This window comes from Pocillopora verrucosa, chromosome 9, assembly GCF_036669915.1.
Source record: "Pocillopora verrucosa isolate sample1 chromosome 9, ASM3666991v2, whole genome shotgun sequence".
NCBI lineage: Eukaryota > Metazoa > Cnidaria > Anthozoa > Scleractinia > Pocilloporidae > Pocillopora > Pocillopora verrucosa.
This window is the reverse complement of record NC_089320.1, coordinates 8678034-8703338: the sequence shown is the minus strand read 5'-3', so window position 1 is coordinate 8703338 and position 25305 is coordinate 8678034. Positions and strand designations below refer to the sequence as shown.

General features: G+C 37.2%; 1 protein-coding gene across 1 annotated transcript in view; it reads right to left on the bottom strand.

The window, feature by feature from the left end:
- The window catches only part of LOC131773922 (protein ELYS), a 47373-nt gene extending 28344 nt beyond the window's left edge, over positions 1–19029 (bottom strand). Inside the window, exons 1-14 of the mRNA XM_059089892.2 lie at positions 18489–19029; positions 13636–13847; positions 11184–11255; positions 10465–10573; positions 9567–9621; positions 9082–9237; positions 8776–8884; positions 8386–8442; positions 6995–7133; positions 6468–6564; positions 4847–4940; positions 4259–4320; positions 1650–1775; positions 751–838 (exon numbers count right to left, since the gene is read on the bottom strand). Of these exons, the coding sequence (XP_058945875.2) occupies positions 751–838; positions 1650–1775; positions 4259–4320; positions 4847–4940; positions 6468–6564; positions 6995–7133; positions 8386–8442; positions 8776–8884; positions 9082–9237; positions 9567–9621; positions 10465–10573; positions 11184–11255; positions 13636–13847; positions 18489–18943 (1831 nt within the window). The 5' untranslated portion in view covers positions 18944–19029. The remainder of the gene's footprint in view (positions 1–750; positions 839–1649; positions 1776–4258; positions 4321–4846; positions 4941–6467; positions 6565–6994; positions 7134–8385; positions 8443–8775; positions 8885–9081; positions 9238–9566; positions 9622–10464; positions 10574–11183; positions 11256–13635; positions 13848–18488) is intronic.
- Between the last annotated feature and the right edge of the window lie 6276 nt (positions 19030–25305).

Sequence of the window (25305 nt, the reverse complement as noted above, 5' to 3'; positions counted from 1 at the left end):
AATCCAGAATTGGAGTAGATGTTATTTGTTTGTCGTCACTGATGTTGGATGTCTGAGATGCATCATCGTCAGTGCCACTTGTTATTCCTGCTTTTCTAAAACCATTTTTGATGGACAAAAATTTTACTGCTTCCAAGCTCGCACAACCCAGTTGCAGACTTTGGCATGGGTGGCCCTCCTCATTTTTCTTGTTTCAGTAAAGGTATGGATTCCCTCTGACATCCACTTGCCACGTGCCAATAAAAATTTGTTTGTCATGCAACTAATTATGCGTGAAATAAACTCAAGTTGGCATCAGGTTTTCGTGCCGCTTTGTGGCACTTTTATTACAATAAAATTCATTTGAGAGGTGGAAACACAGGTAGGGGAGAAATTTTTTCAATTCAACTTCCAGAAGAATTTAAAATTGTCATGAAACCCGCACCTCCCTATTACCCGCAGTGGTGCACGTTTAATGCAAAATCAACAGATTACCTGCGGGTTAATGACTGGAAATTATGGTAGTAAGGGATACATTGAGAATCCAATATTATGCAATATTATTGAAGTAAATGACTGATTACAGCTTGATGTCACCCAAGAGGATGATAGTGACAGTGTTAGATTTTCATGACTAGGAATCACTGAGACAAATTTTGTCTCGCAGTTTCAGTGATTCAGTGATTATTATAATAACCACAGGTTTGGAGTATTTCATAGCCCTTATTTCTTCATGCCAAGAAATGAACTTAAATCAGTTATTCAACTTACTTCCTGTCCCCAGTTTCTGAATGCATAATGTGATGAAAGTCACCAAGCCATGCTCTAAGGCAACTGAAAGAAGAGCCTCGTAGTGAAACTGAAAAAAATCAACCAACATATGTAAATGTGCCAAGCTCTACACACCCTTGAGCTTCTCTACCAAACCTTCAAATATGACTCCATAGAACCTTTGGGAAAGAAACCCATCATGCCAAAAAATTAGTCCATAGGCTTATTTGATTGTTTTAATGCTATGCCACTCTTAACCTTGGAAAATGGCTTCTTTTAATTTCAGGCTCAAATTGATACCCCCTACCCCCTGAAACTTAGGAACTGAATTACAGGAAATATAGTTAGAGTATGTTGAGAAGTACAGTGACTGAGATCAACAGTCACCATCATCAGAGTCAAGTAACTGATGATGACCTAACTAATGTTTGCACATCAAGTGATCTGGTTTTATGTGGGATGCCTGTGGCAGACCATGTTAAAACTTTTGCTTGAAATCATGGAAATTAGCCACATACTTGTGCTGCCCAATAAATTTGAGCCCTGTTTACTGGTGTTAGAACTTGGATAGGCTATCACAAATAATATTTCATATTGTTGACTTTTTTTTTGCATTGTCTTCATTTTATGATTTCAGTGGAAACCCCACAAACTTGAACTCCCAAAGGGAAACAAAAAAAATAGTTAGAGTTAGCTGATGGTAAATGACTGAGAAATGGGTTCAAGGGAAATCAGATCTTGCTTGAGTTACTAAGGGGGTGGGGGTGTTAAGTTCACTGAGTTCAAGTTAGCAGGGTGCTACTGTATTTCCCATGTAAAACCAGATTGACAGTAGATAACAACCAGAAAACCCATGAAGTACAAAAACCATCATAATTATCGAACTAAATAATGCTTACAGTCTTGTCCTGTGGCTTGGAAAGGTCAAAATTTCTTGGGAGAAGACCAGCAACATAGCATGTATTGAAGTACTCATGAGCATCAGAGAGGCAACTGAATCCCTGCTTGCTTATGTTAGCAAGAATCTAAACAAAAATATATAGAGTGCATGAGAACTTTAGATTGGAATTTCAGCAAAAATAGGATTTGCCAAAGAGGATGTTACAAACACCATGATTTTCATTTTTTCTGTTTTTTTTTCTTTTCTTCACACTTATACATGTGTTGAAATATCTGTGGGAGTAGCCACTGTTTATGCATTGTGAGTTGTGGGCACCAGGTTGTGGGTAGCACTAGATTGGCAATGAGTTCTTAGTGAGGCAACAATGAGCTCTGATCTGAGTTAAACTATTTTATACCATTTACAACAGTTGAAACTTTGTTCCTCAGCAATTGCTAGCTGCATCTGTTTTACCCTGAGAGATCAATTGGTTTCTCCTATGCTAAACAAGAGGGACCTGGTGTAGGAGAACTTGACCAAGAGGCTTACAGGGTAGTTGCCTTTCAGCGTCATAGAAAAATTGTCAAATGTGAATTGACATTTAATTCTGTGCTTGAGATTGTGATCAGTTTTTCTTTAATAACCTCAATGAGCGGTATCCAGTCAAGTCGCCAACAGTTTGACCCACCAACACCAACTTGCTGACATATGAAATGGAGTAGAGACGTCTGTGAGTTGGTCTTCAATCCAGTACAACTAGTTAGAAGTTAAACATATATAAAAGTAAAAGATCTTTAGTGAAAAACAATTTCTTTTCTTCCAAAAAAGTTTATAAGGATCTCATGACAAATAAAGCAAGGTGAACATGGCCAATGACTGTGAAAGCTTCAGACGTGAACAAGTTATTGTGTGACAACACTGTAAAGAATCATCATGTCAATTGGTCAGATTTTTGAAAAAAAACTTGGCTTTCTAGATAAGATCTTCAGCAAAAAAAAATATCTTTATTTCCAACAAAGTTTATAAGGATCTCAAGGTGATTAAAGCAAGGTGAACATCACTTATGACCAAAAAAGCTTTAAATGCAAATGTGTTATTGTGTGACAACAACACTGTAAAGATTCATCATGTCAATCAGTCAGATTTTTTAAAAAAAACTTGGCTTTCTTGACAAGATCTTTAGTATTGTTTTTTATCAAAGATCTTGTCAAGAAAGCCAAGTATTTTTTTAAGAAATCCGACCGATTGACATGATGATTCTTTACAGTGTTGTTCTCACACAATAGGGCATTTGCATCTATAGCTTATTTGATCATTAGCGATGTTCACCTTGATTTATTCGCCTTGAGATCCCTATAAACTTTGTTGGATATAAAAAGAATTTTTTCTACCAAAGATCTTGTCTAGAAAGCCAAGTTTTTTCCAAGAAATCTGACCAATTGACATGATGATTCTTTACAGTGTTGTTGTCACACAATAACTCGTTCGTGTCTAAAGCTTTTTTGGTCATTGGTGATGTTTACTTTGCTCTATTCCCCTTGAGATCCTTATAAACTTTGTTGGAAGAAAAAAAATTGTTTTTTTACTAAAGATCTTTCACTTTTCTATATGTTTAACTTCTAATAAGTTGTACTGGATTGAAGACCAACACACCTATGCCTCTACTCGATTTTATACGTCGGCAAGTTGGTATTGGCTAGTTGAACCATCGGTGACTTGACTGCAATTCTGATGAGCAATCTACATTTTGAACCAATGACAACACAAGACCTAGTGCCACAAACCACAGCCAACAACCTGATACCCACAACCCACAAACAACAGCTACAGTACTCTCAACTTGCTTCCATGATTGTTCAGAATTTGTAATCTTAGAAAGAGGAAATCAATATACACTCTTTCATATAAAAGCACTTTCTCCTTTATGTGCTGAATCTATAGTACCTATATAATACACACTACAGTACCTTTTTTTTTCAATAAAAATAATAAGAGCTAATAACCTTCCATACAACTGCAGAAACACTAGGACAATTTGTAGCTAATACAATAGCAAAAATAAAACCTCCATGAAGGTTGCACAGGATAGAGTTCACACCAAAAGTAAAAGGAATTTTAAAAAATAGGACACCTGTTGGAAGACTACTTCATAGATGCCCTCAACAATCTCCCAACCATCAGTTACAGAGTCTGCCCTAAAGGAAGTTACTCCAAACAAATATGAAATCATTAAAGCCATGAAAGAAAAGGTAAAGCTCCACACCAAAACAACTTAAGAGCAGAGATTTCTAAAGGTGACTCTAAGCTTTCAAAAAAGATTCTGCAGACCTGCTTACAATGGTGATGGTGGCAGTGGAAGAACCAATTAAATTACTAGGAATAAAGATAAGGACATAACCAGCCACCAGAAAGGAAAATGGTTCCATTACCAAGACAGCAATACATTTGAAACCCAAAGGTTGGCACAAGCATGGTAGGACTACCTCTAATTAGCATTTTTTGACAGCTGAAATAAAACCCATAATCTGGCCAGTGGCAGACAGCAGTGGAAGACCATTGTTGCTGCCTCAAATGCCAGTAATGCCAATGGGAAAAATGAGCATCGAGTGAGTCAATACATCTTCTCACCTGACGTTGAACTCCCAGGAATTTGGAGTGCACAAGTCCTGTCTCCAACAAACAACAAGTGTCTGAAATAATAATACAAAAATCAAAAATTGTTTGGGATATTAGGAAACAAATAAGAGTTTTGAAAAGAAAAACAAAAACAAATTGTATACTAAATTGCATGAAAAATCAGCTAATGGAAGAAAGCATAGCAAGAAATAGGATATGTATCATCATTACTCCTGGTTAGGCCAACCCTATATTGTTTGATAAGTGTGTAATTCACTACATCAACATGTTCAAGAATTCCTCATTTCAATTGTTCATGTGTGTAAACAGAATTAACCATAGAAAGATGCAAGAATTTGACAAGGGTATGGAAAATGAAAAAGAAGTTTTTTGTCTTGTTGTGAGTCCTATGAGGAGTTGGACCTCAGACCTTTGAAATTAGCACTTCAATGCTCTACCACTGAGCCACAGAAACTCTTTGGTAAGCAAGGTCATCACAGGGTCCATATGTATTCTCATTTGCAGTTCACTGCAAGGTTGTCACTAAGTAGTTTTAGTGCATGAAAAATACCAGAACACCAAACAAAAGAAACTCCTAACCAAATTTTAGAGATGCTGGCCACATGTGCTCCTCAAGTGTTGATCCTGCAGTTGATACAAAGCTGCCCATGGACTTAGCATTTACAAACACATCCTTAAACACAAAAAAAGAAAACAAAAAAAAATGAACTGGGAGAGGTAATTAGCCTGAAGTAATGTAGTAATCTGGCAAACCTCACCCACTACCCTCTATTATTATCCTACCTGCACATAAAACACAAGAACCCGGCACTAAAAGGGATCAAGTGCCTTATACCCAGTACAGATGAGAATATTAAACAAATTCTCTTGCCATCTGCTGGTAAGTTAACCAGTTTTTGCATTGCAGTACAATTCAGAATAAGAAAGAAAGCAATTTGGCTATATTTAAGAAATCTTAGTCTAAAGATCTATCACAAAGTTACTTCCCACCTTCGCAGCTGTCCTTCGGGAAAAAATTTGTACATGCACTAGTTTCACTAAAAAACCTAGCACACTACATATCAGAAGAAAGCTTAATAACTGTAGATTACGATTAAAAAATGTAATATAAGAACCTTTCCTTTTAAGGAAGTGTCAGGAGCCGGTAAGGCATGAAAGGGCCAAAGGTTCTTCTATTAAATTCATTGGGTATTGCATGCTGCAGCATAAGCAAAATGGCTGTACAATCTTATTCAAAAGGCATCAATTGACGAAAGAGTGTCAGGCTTTTCAATATTCTGATTGGTTGTTGAGATATTGGCATCTAAAGTTGGAGTAGCTAAAAACATGCAAGGCATGTTGTGTCTGGACACCAAGGGACAAATATGTGAAAAATCAAAATTTCCTGACACACTTTCATTTTTCATTATTCCTGGAATGTTTTGGCAAAACTTGATGAAAATTGGTCAAATCTATATACCCTACAAATTTGCTCAAAGTGTTTGTATTCTTCTCAAAATCAAATGTGAGACTTTAGCTCATAAAGGTTTGCAAACAACTTGCACCACTCCAGGAGACTATCTTGCCTCCTGAAACTGCAAACCAATGGGACAACTGGACCTCCTCGAGTCAATGATGATGGATCTTGATTTCTCGGGAAGAGTAACCCATTGCAGACACATTTCTTTTTATCTCGATCACTCAGTAGAGCGTTGAGGTGGACGACACAATAATGAGCAAAGTTGCTAAAGGCAAAGGCAAAACCCATGACAAAAATGGAAAAATTATTTGAAAATACATTTTTCTAACTAACTAGGGTGCTTTGAAAGATTTCAGAATTTTTTATGGAAAGATTTGGTGGAATGCTATAATTCAGATTAGTCAAATAAAAGAAATATCAATTTTTTTCTGCCTCTGAAGGTGGGAAGTAACCTTAAAGGGATGCAGAAACTTTAATATCTACCATGATTAGCCTATAGCCTTTTCATGGAGCACATAATAGTTGTACAATACATTTATTTTGTTTTAAAGGATTAAAGGATTAAGTTGAGGGATCATTCATTACACTGCATGACAGATCAAAATTTTTAATAACAAAATGTTTAACCCCTTCTTCTTTCCATCTCATCCAAAATGAATGCCATAGCAAAGAGATGATAGAGACAACTCTGGGATTCAGAATGGTTCATTTGATAAGTCAAGTAGTGAATCAGTAACATACCACAATACCATCCGGTGATGCAGCATCTAAGATGTCAGCCAGCGAAAAGAAAGCAAAAAATGGACATGTTGGATCCTTACTACCAAACATAGCATCTCTGACCACAAGGAAATGAAATAGAAAGAAGCATTTATGATTTCAATGGAATAAATAAACATTCATAATACTTCTGTAACTTTGTAACACTTATAGAATCAAACTATATTTCACACTCATGATGACACTTTTTAAAGACCTAAAAAGAATTGAACTGTTCAATAAGGGCCTGGAAGTACTGTAAGCTGCAAAAATGCCTCTAAGAAGAAAATCAAGTGGATTCAAAGTTTGCATAAGCTTGTTTCCTGCTGAATGGCAGTAACCATATAAGTCTTAATTTCAGAAAAAGATCAAAAGATTTCAATTCCCTTCTTGTTGATAACATACAATGTACATAACAAGCCATGGGGTACTCCTATTTCATTTGTCCACCTCATGCCAGGTGGCTGTTCTACTAATCTTAAGCTGTAACCATATCAGATAACTCTAACCTAATGGACGGGGGCATTTGTGAATGGTACCAACAATTAATATCAAAGATCCCCAAATGACATGTGGGCCTGGATTGTGGATCCTGTGCAGGAGCTTCCCAAACACATACAGCCAGAGTAAGATCCCTGAAATGTTCCACTGAAACAAAGATATAATACAACTAACTCAGCCACCCCAAATTAAGCTAAAAAACACTTAATAATTGAGTGCACAGTAGTTTTACTCTTGAACCCATTCTACCTAGTCTAGTACCCCATTCACACCAGCAAAACATGTTTTGTTAAACTGGTTTTCATTGAATGAAAATTATAAACAGAGAACTGAAAAACTTGATTTTCCATTGGATTCAAGTACTTGCTAACTTGCATTTCCAATGTGCTACATTCAAGTCAAAAATATTCGGTTAAATAGTTTCTATGAAGAAAAAAAAAATTAAACTGTGTTTAACAAAACAACTTTTAAACATGTTTAAGCTTTGGTGTGAATGGGGCATAGGATTACATCTTAACTCACTCTAAAAAAAAGCTGGAAGTTTCATTTTTAATTAAGGCATTTGTGAGCTTGAGCTTGAGCTTGACATTTATGGCAAATAAAAAATTAATTTAAAATGTTCAGGTTTTAACCTGGTTTTCTTCTCTTTCGCTAATGCATATTCTCTAAATCAACCCAGTATCCTAGCACACTGAATGCCCTTTATCTGTCACAAAAAGAGTACAACAGTACTTAATTGACAACCCACTGGAACACTTACAAAAGGATCATATTCAAGACAGCTGTAACAAGAAATAAAAATGTTGCTGGCATTCTTAACATGTATCTTGATTTCAAAGGAACAACATTGGGAAAGAGAGAAAAGGTGGGAGGAGGGCTGGGTGAAGGAGAAAGCTGGTGCTTCATTTGGCAACAAACATACAACTGGGTAACATGATCAAGTCTGTTATCCTAACTCGAGCCCCCTATTCAGTGTGTGAGAACCTCCTTTCCTTTCCCTTTTGTAACCTCAGCTGGCTAGCAAAAGTTAAAATTGTTCCAAACAGTTCAGTGAAATTTTTGTATTTCAAGAATGCAAAGAAACTCAAACGTGTTGTAAAAGCAAAATGATTGCATAAAATAAACTTAGTTTTTTTAGGTGTGATTTATTTCCCTGGATAATTTGGTAGAAGATCAGAGGTTATGTAAGAACAGTTTATCATTATCTTCATGGTTAGGTAAATCTAGAAGTTTCCTCACTGTGAAAGTTATACTACAACTATGCCTGACTACCTCTCTCCAATTGATCTTAAAACTGTCTCCTTGACTCTTGTTTTACTTGAACACCTTTGTACATACATCAGTGAGAATAAAACCTCTACAAGTATTTCAAGAAAGCAAAAGACTAGGAAGATCTTACTCTCAGCACCTGCACTCTCATCCACCCTCAGACTGTCCAATGCACTGGAACCTTTTTCTAAAATAGAAAGAGAACTATTAAACATGTGACAATCATAAATGTCCAGTATATGTAGAAATGTGAAATTAAAATGCAAGAGTGCCATTAGATCAGTGGGAAAGTGTTATAACTTAGGGTTTATTCTATTGCCTTGGAATTGATTATTACCATGGTTTGGTAAATGTTGTGGCTCAAATTTGTCTTGATTCAAAATGTTTCATACAAGTTTAACTTGTCTTTCCTTTTGTTTCAGACGGTGATCATGAATACAAGACACAGGAAAATAGAAATCAAACTGGTATGAAAAATGTCACTCATAAAAGAAAGTAAAACTTGGAAGTCTCTCCCTACCTAAAGTGTAACAGCACACAATTTTACTTCCCACCGATGTAGCATCAGCAAGATGATGAACATCAGAAGTAAGCTGATGTTCAAATCTCCGACCAACACCACCAAGTTCCTAATGGGAAACAATTACACAGAATTCACTATCTTGTAAAGACACATTCTAGTGAAAAAAAATCATACTCTGTTACCCTCCAACTGATACACCAATCATCAGTGACAAATCAAACCTACCTAAAGAGTGACCATCATGATTGTCACCAGTCATCAAATCTTACTAAAGTTCTAAGGAAACTCTTGGACTGTACGTACCTTGTAGATCACCCCATAACCTGTCAGTATATCTCTTGAGGCAAAAACCAATTGATATAAAGTCAGTGTTGCTGGAGTCTCTGGACAGTTTTCTAATACAAGTGGACCACGAGCTACCCATAAGTAACAGCAATAACGTGGATCATTTTCTGGCTCCTATTGGTGGCAAATTAAAAAGAAAATAAACAAAAACAAAAAAAAACAAACACAAATAGAAAACTCAATTACAGGCCTTTTGCATCACATTGTGACAAGACATCCTTTTCATAAACATAAAAAACATAAACAGATCTAGGAAAAGAAAAAGCATGTCACCCTGTATTTCTATATCTGAGGAAATTCACATGTTTAAAAAACATATTTTAAGGCAATCTGGGATGAGTGAATCAAATAACAAATTGTACTTTCCCCTATTGACGTTATTTTGTTTATGAAAAATTAAAAAAATAAAATAAAATAAAATCTAACATCACTAGATAATGCACCTGGTACATGAAGTGTGTGACAGCTGAATAATACTGCCCAACCTGGCTACTGTAACTAGAACCAAAACAAAAACGAACAATTTCACAACAAAGACCACTAAATACTGCAAGAAGCTAAATAATGTAACAGATTACTTACTTCAAGTTCATTAAAAACACAGTGAAAACAGGCATCAGTTAGAACCTGGAATAAATGACTATTCCAGTGAAGTAAGGCTGCAAGCTCAACATTATTCAAAGTTTCCAATAAGTTGCCTAAAACCATAACTTTGTCACCAGTATTAAAATTTAACTACCATAAAAAAACCAAAAATCAATCTGAAAGAATGTTAAATCAATGGAAAATTTTTATAAATCAAACTTTGTCTTTTTTGTTTTACTTTATTTTGTTTTTAAAAGCCTTGAATTTCTTTACTCCTCCTTTTTCTTCCTTCAGCAGATTTCATTGAACTCCTCACCTTCATATTTTTTGCATGACAGGGGTTGCATCATATTTTCCTTGGAAATTTTGTGCTGGACATTGGAGTGTAACTGCCTAAAATTGATTCATTTGCCCAAGGTATGCATTTACAGCTGTGATCAGTCACATGGCTTTTGGATATTTGTGCAACAACCAAAATTAGTTATAAGAAAAAGACAAAAGGGGAGTAATTGTATGAAAAGGTTTATTTCACATTTAGTTCAGACCATTAGTTGCACTATGCTGCACAATTGTCACACAAAATCTGACAAATGGTTAATTTGTTAACAGCAAATTTCATTCAATTTCTGATAGTCAAAATAGAAAGATTGGTCATGAGAGGTCAGTTGGAGCAGTTAAGAACTAGTACTTAAGTTATACTTACCATGTACAGTATATAGCATAATTAGAGAAAAATCATAGAACAACTTAGCTTACACATGTGATAGAGTTTCCATATTCCACATTTGAAAGCAGCCAAAGTTGAATCCCACAACCAAGGTGCTTGTTTGTCTTACATACTTGACTGCTGTCACAAACACATCACCTGACCCAAACAAAACATCAATACTTCAATAATATTTATTCATATTTTCTACCTTTTTTTGTTTTGTTACAGCCAATTGGACTCATCAGGGCATTCTAAGATGTACGTTTCTTTTTACAGGATTGTATATAAATTCACTGTTCATAATCTGGGAAATTCTAACAGAAAGCTCAAAATACCATAAATGGTTCTAACAGAAAGCTCGCTATTTTTGCCAATTACTGCCAATGATTGCAACTGAAGAAAGTTAAAAGTTTGTCAAAAATGTTTGAAAGTAAACACCGCCAGGAAGAAATGATCCCCTGGGGTACAATTATGATCAACAAAGACCAAAGGCCATTCAACCTTGTTTGTACTTAAATAGATACAAAGATATTTCTTCTAAACAGCTGTTAAATGACATTTTAAAAAAATGTGCTTTTAAACATATTTTTTGTTAAATTCATGTTTATGTTACTTGCCCACTCTGAAGAAGTTTCTTTCAAGAAATGTTTCACTTTATTTAATAGGTAACACATGTAGGAGGGAAATGGTGCATGTTTGACTATTAGGATGGCAATAGTACCTATTGAAAGAAAGCTTCACTTTTTTCTAGCCCATTTTAACATACCTGAAAACAAGCTTTTTAACTCAGTAAAGTCACAACTCACATATGAAAATCTTCCAAAGGTGTGGCAACAACCTGAGATGAAATGAAAGTTAAGTCATGATAGAGCAATAAAATAACCATCATCTTTGCTATGAACTATGTGTAGTAATCTAATGCAGGCAAGGTGAACTAGTGAGTAAGATACATGCCTACATTGAAACATGTGTCAGGAGAGTCCACTTACAAGTAACATATCAATATGGGTCAGGCAGATTGAGCTGAAAAAGTCAATGAGTTACTCCTAAATGCAATAGAGTGAAAAATTAGAAACCTCTTAAATGAAGCTGTTTTGGGTAGATAGAATAAGACCAAAATATATTAAAGTTAACATAGCAACCAGCTAGATAATCACACATGGTTTGATGCTACTCTGGTTTACAGATTTAATGAATGTAACCAAAGAAGTTACAATTCATTGACCCAACATTGCGACACTCCTGTCTAGTGCCTTCATCAGGGGTGATCTAAACGCTGCAACAAGAGGTCCTTTTATATGATCACTATTTAGCTGCCTTTTTTCTGACGAGGTGTAAAATAGGCTTCAGGAAGTAAGCCACCATCATCACGATTTAAAGGAGCATGGGTGGAGTTAATATGCCAAGCTTCCAAACAAAGGCACTGGTGATAATTTTAGACTTATCCCACTCAATTATATGGTTAGTTAAGCATGTGTGCTCTGATAGAGCTGAATTTTCTTTTTTGCCAAAGAAAACTGCTTTTTGATGCTCTTTCAAACGTGTAGCAAATTTACGTTTGGTCTGTCTGATGTATTCGTTGTCACAGTCATTACAAGGAATAGAATAAGTGGGGTTGGTTCATTGTTCTTTAATGACAGGATCCTTAGGTTTGGCAAAAATTTGCCCCAAAGTCTGAAAAGGTTTTTGAGCAACTTTAACATTATGGCTATTAAAAATTCTCTTGATGGGTTCCATAACACCCTGAATGTAGGGAATAACAACACAACCAGTCGCTGGTTTACCTAGAAGCACTCCTGTACCAGTAGCACTCCTGATGAAAGGGAACCAGCGACTGGTTGTGTTGTTATTCCCTACATTCAGGGTGTTATGGAACCATCAAGAGAATTTTGAATACCCACAATGTTAAAGTTGCTCAAAACCCTTTTCAGACTTTGGGGCAAATTTTTGCCAAACCAAACTGCTCTGTAATCTCCCTGAAAGCTACATGCATGATTCTGCTTTACTTGAAGCACTTGCTGACTAAAAAAACATTTTTAAGTAGATAGTGGAAAGGGGACAAGAAATTTGAGACTTGGGCCCGTGTCTACTTCATGCTGAATGACTGCTTAATGAAAGGTCTGCGTATGACAGCATTTCCTTGAACTGCATCACACTTAATGGACCTTTTGTCCTTAAAGTTTACCAGTTCAGAGCTCATGACAATCTCTAAAGAACAGTTCTCATACAAGATGTTATTTTTCATTGCCAGTATGGAATAAAGAACAGGGATTTGAACCCATGCTGTTTGACCCATGGATTAGGTTCTGATGTTTCAACACTCTTGAATATGGATGTTTTTCCCATGTCACAAACATGGGAAAAATAAGACCATATACTAAACTTCACCTGAGAAGTCCCCTGCATAGTATTATGATCAACAAAGACCACATATTGAACATATAAACAGTCATACTAATAAAAGAAATGGTAACTTTAGAGCTTCACATTGAAACAAGAAAGGTATTTACTAATTAGTTCTTTGAATCCATCCTCACCTTTAGCACACAAATTTTCATCATAGAACTAATTTTTCAAAGTTTATTCCAAACATTGTTAACAGAAAAAAAAGGACAGCTAATTAGTGAATGTATAAAAGGACCTCTTGATGCAGCATTTAGATCACCCCTGATGAAGGCACTAGACAGGAGTGTCAAAAGGTTGGGTCTATGAATTGTAACTTCTCAGTCACATTCATTAAATCTTTAAACCAGAGTAGCATCAAACTATGTCCAAAAAAAATCAATTTTTAGTCACAAACCCAACACTATTGAGAATTGTTTCAATTGTTTACTAGATCTGATGTGAAAAGCCAGCCATAGGAGCAGTCAAAGATCATTGACCGAGTGTTTTAATCAGATAACCAGTGCCTGTGTAGAAATGCTGGTGAGAGAGATGACAAAACATGACTGAATTTTAAACTGAGGCTTTTGAACAGTAAGCCCAAATAATGGTACAGCCCACTGAGCACAGTAACTTAACAAAAATTTCACTTGTCTCACATACAAGAGGCAGTTAAGGTTATTTACTTATTTATTACTGGGGGAAAAATACTGATTAGCTATTTTTACATTCTAATGAACTCTAGCTTTACGACATACCTATACATGTTTCAAGGCTACAATGCATATGCATTTGGTTTCAAAATGTACAACAACTTGTCCAATAGTTTGACATACCTCCCACTTCAATTCCTAAATGGCTTTCATTGGTCCTGGCAGTATTTCTGAGTTGAGCCAAATCACATGCTAAAGGATCAACTACTTCAATAGGGCTTGTGCGCCACTCATCAAACTGTTCATCTTCGTCATCAAGGCGAAGATCCACTAAATAACAGTGCCCTTGTTCAGTACCAACAGCTGCAATACCAAACAGCAGCCTCAACTGGGGACTGAAATTATAGCAAGAAGTTTAAATGATGAATCCCAAATCTATACATTACCAAAAAGAGCCCTGCCAAATGCAGAAACATTGACTTCTTGTTGGCATGTTGGCCACATGTTAATTTGCCCTCATCATTTTCAAGCACTTAGATTTTAGAAAAAAGAAGAGACACACCATGGTACTTATTAAGTAACAGTTTTGTGCTCTTCATAATTTGCATAATCTGTAATTATTCCATAGGGATTACAGCTGCATAATGTTCTGCTATGATCTTGCACCTAAAGAACTCATTATATTGGCCACAAGGCTGACTGGCATATAATACTGACACAATTATTCTTGCATCTTCTGACTTAAGTGGATGATTTAGGATAATCTTGGTGTATTTACAGGGTAAGATGAAAATAATGCAAGCTACATGTATTTTTCAGGTTTACTGACAACTATTCTTTCTTGGGAATCACCTTAAGGAGGTTCCATATGGTTTTTTGACTGCTCGGGATCTGGGTGCAAACATAGCATGAGTTTTAAGAGTGTTAACATGCAAAAAAACATGGCAGCTCGATACAATTGTACTATTGTTATCTGAAAAGATGTCTTAAAAACAGTTTAACACAATACACTTTTTGTGTGATGGAATCTAGGGTTTCCAGCAACTACACCTGTAATATTCATGGGCCTTCTATGCCTGAAAGAGAGGTCAAACAAGAAGAAACACCATGGGAAAAATTGCCAAAAGGTGACAGATTGTGACAAATTGTAAAGTTTACACACACTCAGATATACATCTTGGCGAAGTTCTATCCATAACATAATATTTTGAGACAAAGAAAATAGGGATCTTTCAAGCAAGATTCATTGTGTTTCCCTTCAGTGGAAAGTCCCAAGATTTGCTAGACCATTAAACATATTTGTGCCCTTGCTGGTGCCCATTGACAAACAAATTCATCAGGCCAAATTTGAGGTGGAAGAAAATACAAAATTGCAAATAGCGAGGAAACTGCCTTTATAACCCCAATTTTTTCAGGTCTTAAATGATTGGCAGGACAAGATTTCACTGAAGAAAATTGAAGAAAATCAAAGCTGAGCCAAATTACCACTGGCAAGTGCCTCCCCTAGTGGAGTCTTAGCTTAATAACAAAAATCATTTTGATAATATTTACTACGGCAAACAATAGCCTGAACCTTGCTCATTACCCTCTTAATGGCTTTTAGTGACCAAGAAAAGCAAAACATAAAAATTTTCTAGACAAACATAATGCTGGTGGGCATGCCAACATTAAGCAAAAACCCTATGGAGCCACCTTAATGACAAAGCATAATAAGGTCCCTAAAACAGTTGAACCTCAATTATCCAGACCTCTTTTTTAATTTTTTTTTCTGTTATCTGGACTCACTTCTCTGGTTCCATTTTTTCATGAATATTAGTTAGTCTCATTCGAGATCTGTACCCAACTTTTCCCATCAAACAAAGCACATGAACTGAAACAATGTTGATGCCATTCATTAATGCAGCTTCCAAGAATAATAGAACTATCATTGTGAACATGTTGATGCAGCTTCAAATAAACTGATTAATGTCAGCATTTTAGATAGTTATATGTTGTTGCCATAAAACATTTTTGTAAATACTTTGACAAATTTTGGCAATGATGTTAAATGATTTAGAATATACTTTAATTCAAGCGTAATATTCATTAAATGATACCTAGTGTTATTTTTGGCACATTAATATTCATATTTAGAACTATTCACCAAAGTGGAGGTGGCTTGTGATGGATATTTACAAAGAAGCAAAGCATAAATATCCATTGCTGACTGCCTTCACTCATGTGAATAGTTGTTTTAGTTTATACTAGACAGTGAGAAAATATGGCAGAAAAAGATGATTTTAAATAATTCATTCCTGCAATGAATACAAATTTTGGGGTGCAAATCCTGCGCAAATCAGCTTTCAAATAGCCAATCAGAGTGCCCTTGATGCCATCCATTGTTTAAGTATAGACCAATTTCGACTGCCATTTTTGCATGTGTATAGGCTGCCCTTTTTTCTCATATAAATTTTGCACAAAATTGGGGGTGTGGCTTATACACGGTATAACTTAAATCTTTATGTTTAAATGGAAACCCCTTTTAAAGTTTTCACGTAATTTTTCATGTATAGCCAGAACACGTTTGCACGCAAAGAAGTACACTGAGGTAGCAATTGCATGTCCCATGTGCTAATTGTTTGAATTCGATTTGAGATTCACAATGAAAGCAAAATCTAAGGACATCAAACACTGCATAGAAAACGCAACATAAACTTTCATATGTGATAAAGTTGAGTCTGCCGCTATCTTTGATTCATTCAGTAATCTTAGCAACCTATAACAATCCACATGTAAGAGGCCACATGCCACCATTTATTTCTCTGCGTGTGCAAGTCGTGTTCATTTTATATGTTTCCTGAGAGGTCCCACTTAATGCTAATATATAAATGGAGGGATAATAGAAATAAACAACCAATTAAAACAATTATCTTTGTTCTAAATGGTAATCTTGATCCTAGTCTGTGCATCAAAGACACCTTGTTAACAAGGTTTTTTACTCTGATCATTGATCACATTACAAAATGTCTGAAAAAGGATCACCTCATGTTTCCTACACTGCTGGCTTTAAGTTGAAGGTTGTGTTGTTTACAAAACAAAATGGGAATAGTGCTGCTGGAAGGAGTTTTTCAGTCAATGAAAAGTGTGTGTGGAGATGGAGGTCACAGAAGGAGAACCTCAAGAAAATGCCTTGCAGTAAACGAGCCAGGTGGGGAAAAGTGCCCAATTTCCTGAACTTGAAGAAGACCTTGCTGCATGGATTACTTCAAAGAGACAAGAAGGAGTTGCAGTATCTACAACTGTAATCTGATTAAAAGCCAAGGCCCTGCCTGTGAAAAAGATATTGCAGCTGACACATTCAAGACATCACAAAGCTGGTGTTACAAGTTTCTTGCCCGCAACAGCTTCTCTATTCGCTGTAGGACCACAGTGGCCCAGAAACTTCATGAGAACTTTGAAGACAAGCTCATCAACTTCCAACAGTTCATTTTATGAAAGCGGCAATGCTATGACTATGATCTAAGCATGACTGGAAATGCAGATCAAATATCACTAACATTTGACATTACATCAAACATGCCAGTTTCTTCCAGCGGAATCAAGTCCATGCCGATTATCAGCACAGGACACAAGAAGGACCCTTTCACCATGATGTTAGCTTGTAGAGGAGATGGCTCTAAACTCCCCCTTATGTTGTTTTCAAGAGGAAGACCCTGCCAAAGAAACTCAAGTTCCCTGATGGTGTGCTTGTAAGAGGAAGACCCTGCCAAAGAAAGTCAAGTTCCCTGATGGTATGCTTGTAAGATACCACAAAAAGGGTTGGATGGACAAGGCCAAAGACTGGTTGACCTCTATTTGGGCTAAAGTTGGAGGTCTCTCAAAGCATAGGTCCCTCCTTGTGGGAGGGCGCTAATTATGACCAAAGTGGTGGGAATGGATATTGTCTGAGGAGCACACATTGACAGCCAGTAGCAGAAAGCAGAAGGTTGAGCTGGATGTGATCTGCACATGGATCAAAGAAGCTTGGGATGAGATACCTTAGCAACTGATTAGGAAGTCCTTCCTAAAATGCAGCATCACGAATGCCCTGGATGGCAGCGAGGAAGATTTCTTGTGACAAGATGAAGAGGAGGATGCTGTGGACAGTGAACTACTACCTGAGGATGACAGCAAACTTTACTATGCTGACAAAAATGAAGTGGCTGAAGCGGAGATTGATGAAGCTTCCTATCTGGCATTGTTTGGCAAGAGTGACGATGAAAATGACTTTTGAAGGATTTTAAAGCTGGTGAACATTGAACTGAACTTTACCTTTTTCTAACTTTAAGACCATTTTAAAGATATGAATAGCCATTGTTGTTTGCATTTGTAATTTTTGTTCCATCGATGGCATGCTATGTTAGATTATTCATTATGATGAAGTTTGTGATATAAACAAATATATCTTGGTGGTATGTAGCACTTGCCAGGTCTTTTGTCCTTTCAAGAAAACATGAAATTTTTTTTTTTTTCAAGAAAACATGGTCAAAAGTTGGGCTGCAGTTTATACATGAGTGTGGCCTATACACATGCGAATACGGTATTTGGACTTTTGATCATTCAGACAATTCTGCTCAGTCATCACCGGTCCGGATAATCAAGGTTTGACTGTAACAGGAACAATCCTTGGCTAACCGGCAGAATACCCTGCAGAATTCTTCCAATCCTTAGACAGTTAACATCCAGACAGGAAAAACATTAGAGTTAATAATCGATAATAAAAAGAAACCTTGCGATCGATTTCCATCATTTTATTTGTCGATTGATTAAACTCGATTTCAATCGACATTGATCGACTTTTGAAATGATCGACATGTTACGTCCTGCTGTAAACTAATAAAGGGGGTACGATTCTAAAGAAACCGCGGTGCTGCGTCGGTTGGGGAGTGTAACAAGATATTTTGTCTTATCAACTAAGTTGATAAGGTAAATTGGCCACCGTAAAGAGGTTTAAAGCTGACGTTTCGAGCGTTAGCCCTAGGTCAGAGTGAAGCATAATTTGTACACTGTAAACTAACCTGAGAGCATGTGGAGCTGCTTGAGCTCCCCCAGAGCTGGTAACGCTTTCAACTACGGTGACAGGGTACGGAACCTCAATAGCTTTGATCACCCGCGACAGCAAAGGATCAAAAATGACCAAAACTCCTGCACCGCCACTTGATAAGTCCTTTAGCCCTACCAAAAGCTTTGTACCGTCTTCGATATGAAGTTCGTTGACTGAAGAAATGGACAGAAAGCGCTGCCGTTGTGGGCTCCAACCAAACCGACAGCACGCTTGTCTCTCACCATTTATGGTATTTATGACTTCCAAAGTAGCACCACGAGCGAGCCACGCAAACTTTCCAGCTCCCAGAACGCCTCCCAAGATGTAACTTTGTGCATCATTGACGACATCGGGTCTTTCCAAACCTTCTGTGGTCACGATGGAGTAATCTAGCGGCGTTATCGAGTTTGGAGAGCACGCACGCTTCATTGGTACAGACAGCTGTTTCTACTCTCTCTGAGAATCGTAATTGTTCACGTTTTTCTACGTTCTCCCTTACGACCTATTGAAAATGGCGGTCGATGCGACTACTCTCGTTCTCAGGGCTACTCATTGTAAAAACCTCGTTCCCAGGTCTTTTCTCCTCTCTGCTTGAGAACTCGGGACGGTGAAAAACGTACGTACCCGTACCCGGCGAAACCCTTACAGTTGAATATGTACCTCAAGAATAATATCTTGAGAACAAGTTTTCAACCAAGGGCATTATCCTTCAATTTGTAATACATTTTTTTCGAAAAAAAATATTTGAAGGGTAATGAACGCGATAGCCCTTAGCTCTCCATTTAGCGCTGTCACTCAATCCCTAGTGATCAAAGGATCCCATCTAACAGGGCTGTTGAGTTCTTAGTATTCTTCAAGGTCAGCTATTTCGATGTCTCCTTGTATTTTTGTGCTGTTACTATTTTTCTTTTGTATGTGTATGTGTTTTTAAGTACTTCTACTTTTCACTTTTAACAAGGTGGTTTTGCTCTTTTAATTGGGCTAAGAGGTGGAGGGAAGTTTTTGTGCACTCTGCGTCAGGATAAAACTTGGTCTGGTGTCTCTGTACCCACCTTATTGAGGTGTCCCCTGTATACATGTTTATATTTGGAAAGGGAGGAGAAGACAAAGTTTGGGATTTCGTGTAGGTTGAGCCTAATCCATTATGGGTGTCTAGAATGATAGAACTTACCTTGTTTCAAGGAATCAAGATATTTTTAATAATCAAAGTTACAAAATTAAGTCGGTTATTTACTCAAAGAGTTTTTTTTATATCCCAGAGATTCACTGCTGCTAAGATACTTGTCCTAATTCGTAATAAATATCTGATAACATTACTAAGGTTAGTGAAGCAAGAGCAAAACTTCCTACACACACACACACGCACGCACGCACTCATGGTAAGCAAGTCACACAGTTATGATTTTTCACAGACTCAGAGCTAATCGAAAAGCACAAGGGTTTATCATTTTCTTAAAACGCAAAATTCCTAACAACTGAAAAAACCCTCCTTCCGTGCGTGTCTCAAATCGATCGGCTGCAGCTGCACTGTTAACATGCGAAGCAACCCACTTGAAACTGCTGACTGATCACGCTTTCCAAGACGTGTCACAACAAATGAACATTTTTCTTCACAAATCACATACTTAAGTGTGAGAATTAACTTTGGATGACAATTTTCTGACGTCTACAAGCGATTATTTTTATGTCCACGACAAGTCAAAAGAGGATGGCACGTTACGTGCCCCAGTCTCTTGTTTAATTCTCTTTTAGTGTTCTGGGTATTGTCGGAGGGGATACTAAAAACACTAGTGTTTTGGGGATACCCAAAACTCGGGGATCGACATTGTCTGTTCCTTGCTCTCGAAAACTGTGCTTATCTCGGAATGGATCATGACTGTAGGCAAATATCCGTGCATATTTTCGCGCCAAATTAAGGCTGTTGTGTTTATTATCCTTCGAATAATTTTACAATGTGAGGGAAAATATTAACAAACAGCCTACTGTTTGTTGTGTGGAATGTTTACTTTCTCAGTGTTCTCTGATTCGACTTTATGAACAAAGAAACAAGTCCCTTCTTCCGTAACAGAAGTTAAACGCTCTCTCATCTTTAATCAAATTTTAAGCAAAGACTTTTATTGTCATGGACGTAGGGTTTGAAAATTGGGAAATATCACTTGGGGCATACCGTTATGATTCGATTTAGCACCCGGGGCGCTTATTTCCCTTTGACATCTCAAGGGAGGGCGCTAATTAGGAACAAGGTGCTTATTTCTCTTCGGGACACAACAGAATGTGAAACAAAACTTTGATGTTTATTTGACTGGGATAAAAGAGACTGGAAAACAGCCTTGTTTTCCTTGGATCCTTCCTTGCTAGAACGATTAGCCAAGCAATCGTTTTCAAAATTTTTAGGACGGGATGTTTTGTGTTAAGGAACGGTGCACTCACGGCGACATGATAGCTGAGAAACTGAGACGAAGACCACTTCTTGTCGTGAGGCTTTTAGTAAGAAATTAAAGGAAGATGGACCGTGGTTGATCTCAATATATATATGTACTCTAAAAGTGCTATTACCGAAACAGAAGAGAATTAGGGGCGCTTATCGGAATGAGGGTGCTTATTGAGTAGGAGCGTTTTTTAGAATAGGGGTAATTATTAGCAAAAAAGAATTTCGATGGATGGCGCTTATTACAAAGAGGGCCCTTATTGGAAGGAGGGCGCGAAATCGAATCATTATGGTCTCCTTTTTAGCTGGGCATATTCAGCTATATGATGCATTTAGGCCAATCGCGCTTGTGCACAAGTATTTGATGGATTATAACGCAGGCTACCCCCTCCCTCCCTCTAACTTACGTCAGATTTCTCTAACATTTCACTGGTACCTTTAAATGGATGATGATATGCACTGTGAGAGCTAAGTAACTCCCACAATAACATAATAAAATGACCTAGCAAGGTCTCAAACCCATACCTCCCAACCCAGAGTCCAGGCACAGCGTCTCCCACTCTATTTGTACTGCTTTTTTTTTTACCTTCCACTAAACCTTCGCCTACTCATGTTTTAAGAAGAATTTTGGGTAGTTAAAAGCTTGCAACAGAAGCTGGTCAGTTTATAGACTTCATAAATATGGTAGACAGAAAAAGCGGGTTCTGGCGCATTTTGAAATCAACCTTGATTTTAAAGACAAATCATGAAGCTAATCGTGAAATCAAGGTTGACTTGAAATCAACTTTGATTTAAAAAAAAACAGCTTTTGCGCATTTTGAAGTCAACCTTGATTTTAAAGGCAACCTAAATTATTCACAAGTAAAAAAATTTTCAGAAGTTTGACAGTGTCTCACTCGTGAGTTCTGAAGAGGGTGTGAATATTGTCATCTTAAACGATCCTCTTGTCGCGCCATCGGCGTCGCTGAAAGAGCAATCTTGTTGATTCTCAAATATCAATGTTGTGTCTTCTCGCAAAGAAGTTGTGGTGTGCCTTGCTTTGTTCTTCTATCAAAAGAGTATCTTTGTTAATGAGAAGAGTGTGACAGTCTGAGTTCAGTCCTTCATGAAAACGATGTCCAACTATTTTTGTGTAATTCCCCAACACGAATACTGCCTCTGTTGCAGGAATTGCAGAAAAACTGTGAAGCTTCACACCATTACACCACGAAGAAGTATTGAAATTTGAATCGTTGTCAGTTTCTTTCACCCAAGGACAGCTGATAATTTTCCATATCCCAGAAGCTGTTGGGTTTGTTTTTGGATCAATATCCATTGCTTTTAAAACAGAACCTCACCCTTTAACATTTCTATTGTTTTTAAAACAGACCCTCACCCTTTAACATAATGGTGAAATAACCAAAACTCTTCTCTGTTTGATTTAGGACAGCAAAAATATAGAGACGATGTGAAAGAGAAGAGAAAACATTTGAAAGGGACATCGAATATTTTGTCTTCAGTGAAAGAGAAAAAGTGTCCTCCATTGTTTTTTTAGAGTAGATATTCTCGGTCTTTGTAGTAAAATTTTTCTGTTTTGCGTTGCGTGGTTGTTCAATCCTGATTGACCGGAAGCAGTGACAAATTTTTTTTTTATGAAAAATTTCACTGTTGAAGTTGTGGTCTGTGTGATACCAGCATGTTTCTTTTTCTCGAATGAATGTTTGCATATTCTAACAAGAAAGTGAATAAATCGATTGTTTTTGTTTTTTCATCTACATACTCTTTGTTTGCTGCGTCTTTAATGTTAATTCGATTGGCAAGATTGACTCCTGAATTCCTTCAGGAGGAAACTCAGCTCTTCTCGAACGAATCCACGCTTTGGACCATCTTTCAGAGAGTAGAAAACTGGCTCTCCTTTATTCACAATTGATTTCTCGATACCACAGACCTTCAGACACCAGATTGGACCTGTTGCTCTCCTTTGACCACCTTTCATCTCATCAGCGGCATGGAGATATCTCACATTCATTGAAGAGTCGAATCTCGTCTCCTTCAAGCCAACAGGCCTTGAATAATTCGTTGAACTCTTTGCGTAAACCGACTTGTCTTTAGTGGTATCCACAGGTTTCTTTCCAGTCAACCTGGTCACTTCACTATTCAAAGCCAAAACAACTTCTGGAAGCCTCTTCCACCCATGAATTAACGCCCAGAATCAACCTGAAGAACTTTAGGCCATCTTTTGGTCCTGGCTTATAGATTATTTGAAAAGCCTTCCAAACCTCAGAAGAATCTTTTGGGGTAAGAGGTTCAGCAGCCTTGAATCTGCTTGCAACATTAACAATTGTCAATACATACTTGTTGAATTTCTTCCCTCACGAAAGTCTGTCATGAGGGAGGAAAAGAAGATCGGCCAGATGAACTACGTTTGGAGATTCAACATCAAAAGTTGGTCTCGGGATATGTTTTGGTGTAGGCAAATAAATCTGCCAAATGGCTTGCTTCATCAGCCAAAGCTTTGCATTATCTTCAGATACTCCAGCTTCTTTAGCCAACTTCTTAACTACAGCCAATCCCTTCCATAATCCTTTTGGGCTGTAATAGACTCTTGAAAGTTTCCTTTCCATTTTTATTATAGTTCGCAATAGAGTGAGTAACGGCCAATTCCAAAGCCTAAGCCATTTCCCCGACATAGATCATCTCACTTTGTTTTCGTTATTTCGAGGTTGAAAGGTTGAAAAGTTGTTGTTCCCTTAGATCAAGATCTTGATTATGCATTTTATTGTAAAGTTTCAAAGCATAGTCTGCATCAAGAAATCCTGTTTTGCCTGCTCCTTGACTCTGTCATTAGTTGCAATCCAATCGGAGAGCTTTATTCGATTTTCTTGATACTTTTCATAGGCCGCTTGGTACTTCTCCACTGCGAGATCATGTATATTCTTCTCTTCTTCAACACTATTCTGGTCTCCACTCAAATACTTTGCGAGAGAGCTTCCACCAACAAATACAGTTGCATTGATAAGCGTTCCTCCGATCATTATTGCTCTCCTTGCCATTTTATTTATCTTCAACATTATTTCGAGAATCGCCAACAAGTATTCATCATGAAACTTTTGACAGTGTTCTTCTTCTATCTCGTTGATGTAGAATACTAAGGCAGTCTCAATGATTGTGTAGACTGCTGCGAACTTGATTGCATTCATAAGTTGTACATAGCCCGAACATTTTAAGATGGTAAAATCTTTTGTTATTCAAAGCACCATTTTGCCGCAATTGATGCAGCGATAACGACAGTGAACTTAACATAGTTCATGAAACTTGAACTCGGATCAGAGGTCATCGGTCCCTTGATAACTTTCTTCGCAATCCATTCGACTCCAGAAGCCAATCAAGTCAAGGTAACTGAATCCCTCAATGTTTTCACAGGCCTATTATCAGGTATTTTATTTGGTAAACAGAAAAGAAGAAAAAAACAATCCGTTGACTTTACTCTTACAGGAATCTGTGGTTGTGTGTTTTGCTGCATTTCCCTTAGCTGTGCTAGTTTTGGTTTATTAACGAGAGCCATCTACTCTTTTCTTTTATAGTACAGTCCAACCAGTAAATAACAACATTTGCTACTGAAAGAATTTCTGTGAGTGAGAATGATGCTGATGGTTCTGGTACCGGCTCTGGTTGTAATCCATCGGGTTGCTTTAAACCTCCTTTCGTCTTCTTTTCTTTTCTCACTCTGTTATTGTTTTCAGCAAGTTTTTTGCTAGCTGCGACACGCCCTGGGTCTTTATTTAGCTTTGTCTTATTTTTTCAGTTGAAGTCACCTGTTGAGCCGGCGCTTCTTAAGGTTCTTTACCATCCGGTTTATTTGTGGATACATAATTTTAAGTTCTTGCGCAAGTTCTTACATAATTTCTAACACAAGTTATTATCAAGTACTTACACAAGTTCTTATTCAAGCGTTTGATAAGACGTGAATCAGTTTCTTCACAAGTACTGTCTATTTCTTTATCATAGACCGATGACCAAATTCTCCTGTGCCTTGCACTGAACGCTAAACTCACGAGTTCATCCATCCTTTGCTTCATATCTCTCGAAGCAGTGCAATCAGTGAGAATGATCAGTGTATTTGTTCCCTCATACAAATAACTATTAATCTTGAGCCAATTATCAATCTGGTCTTGGAGTGGAGTTAAGAAAGGTAAGGCCTTATCATTTTCTCCGAAACAGTCATATGTAATGTTGTGAGTGAATGTTTTACAGAGGAGAACGATGTAATAAAACTTTCGTCGGAAGGTGGTGCTCAAGAGATCGACTAGGAATCTTGTCTTTTCTGAATTTCTAGGTCCGAACATTAATGCATTAAATGAAATGTGATCAGGATTAATTTTTT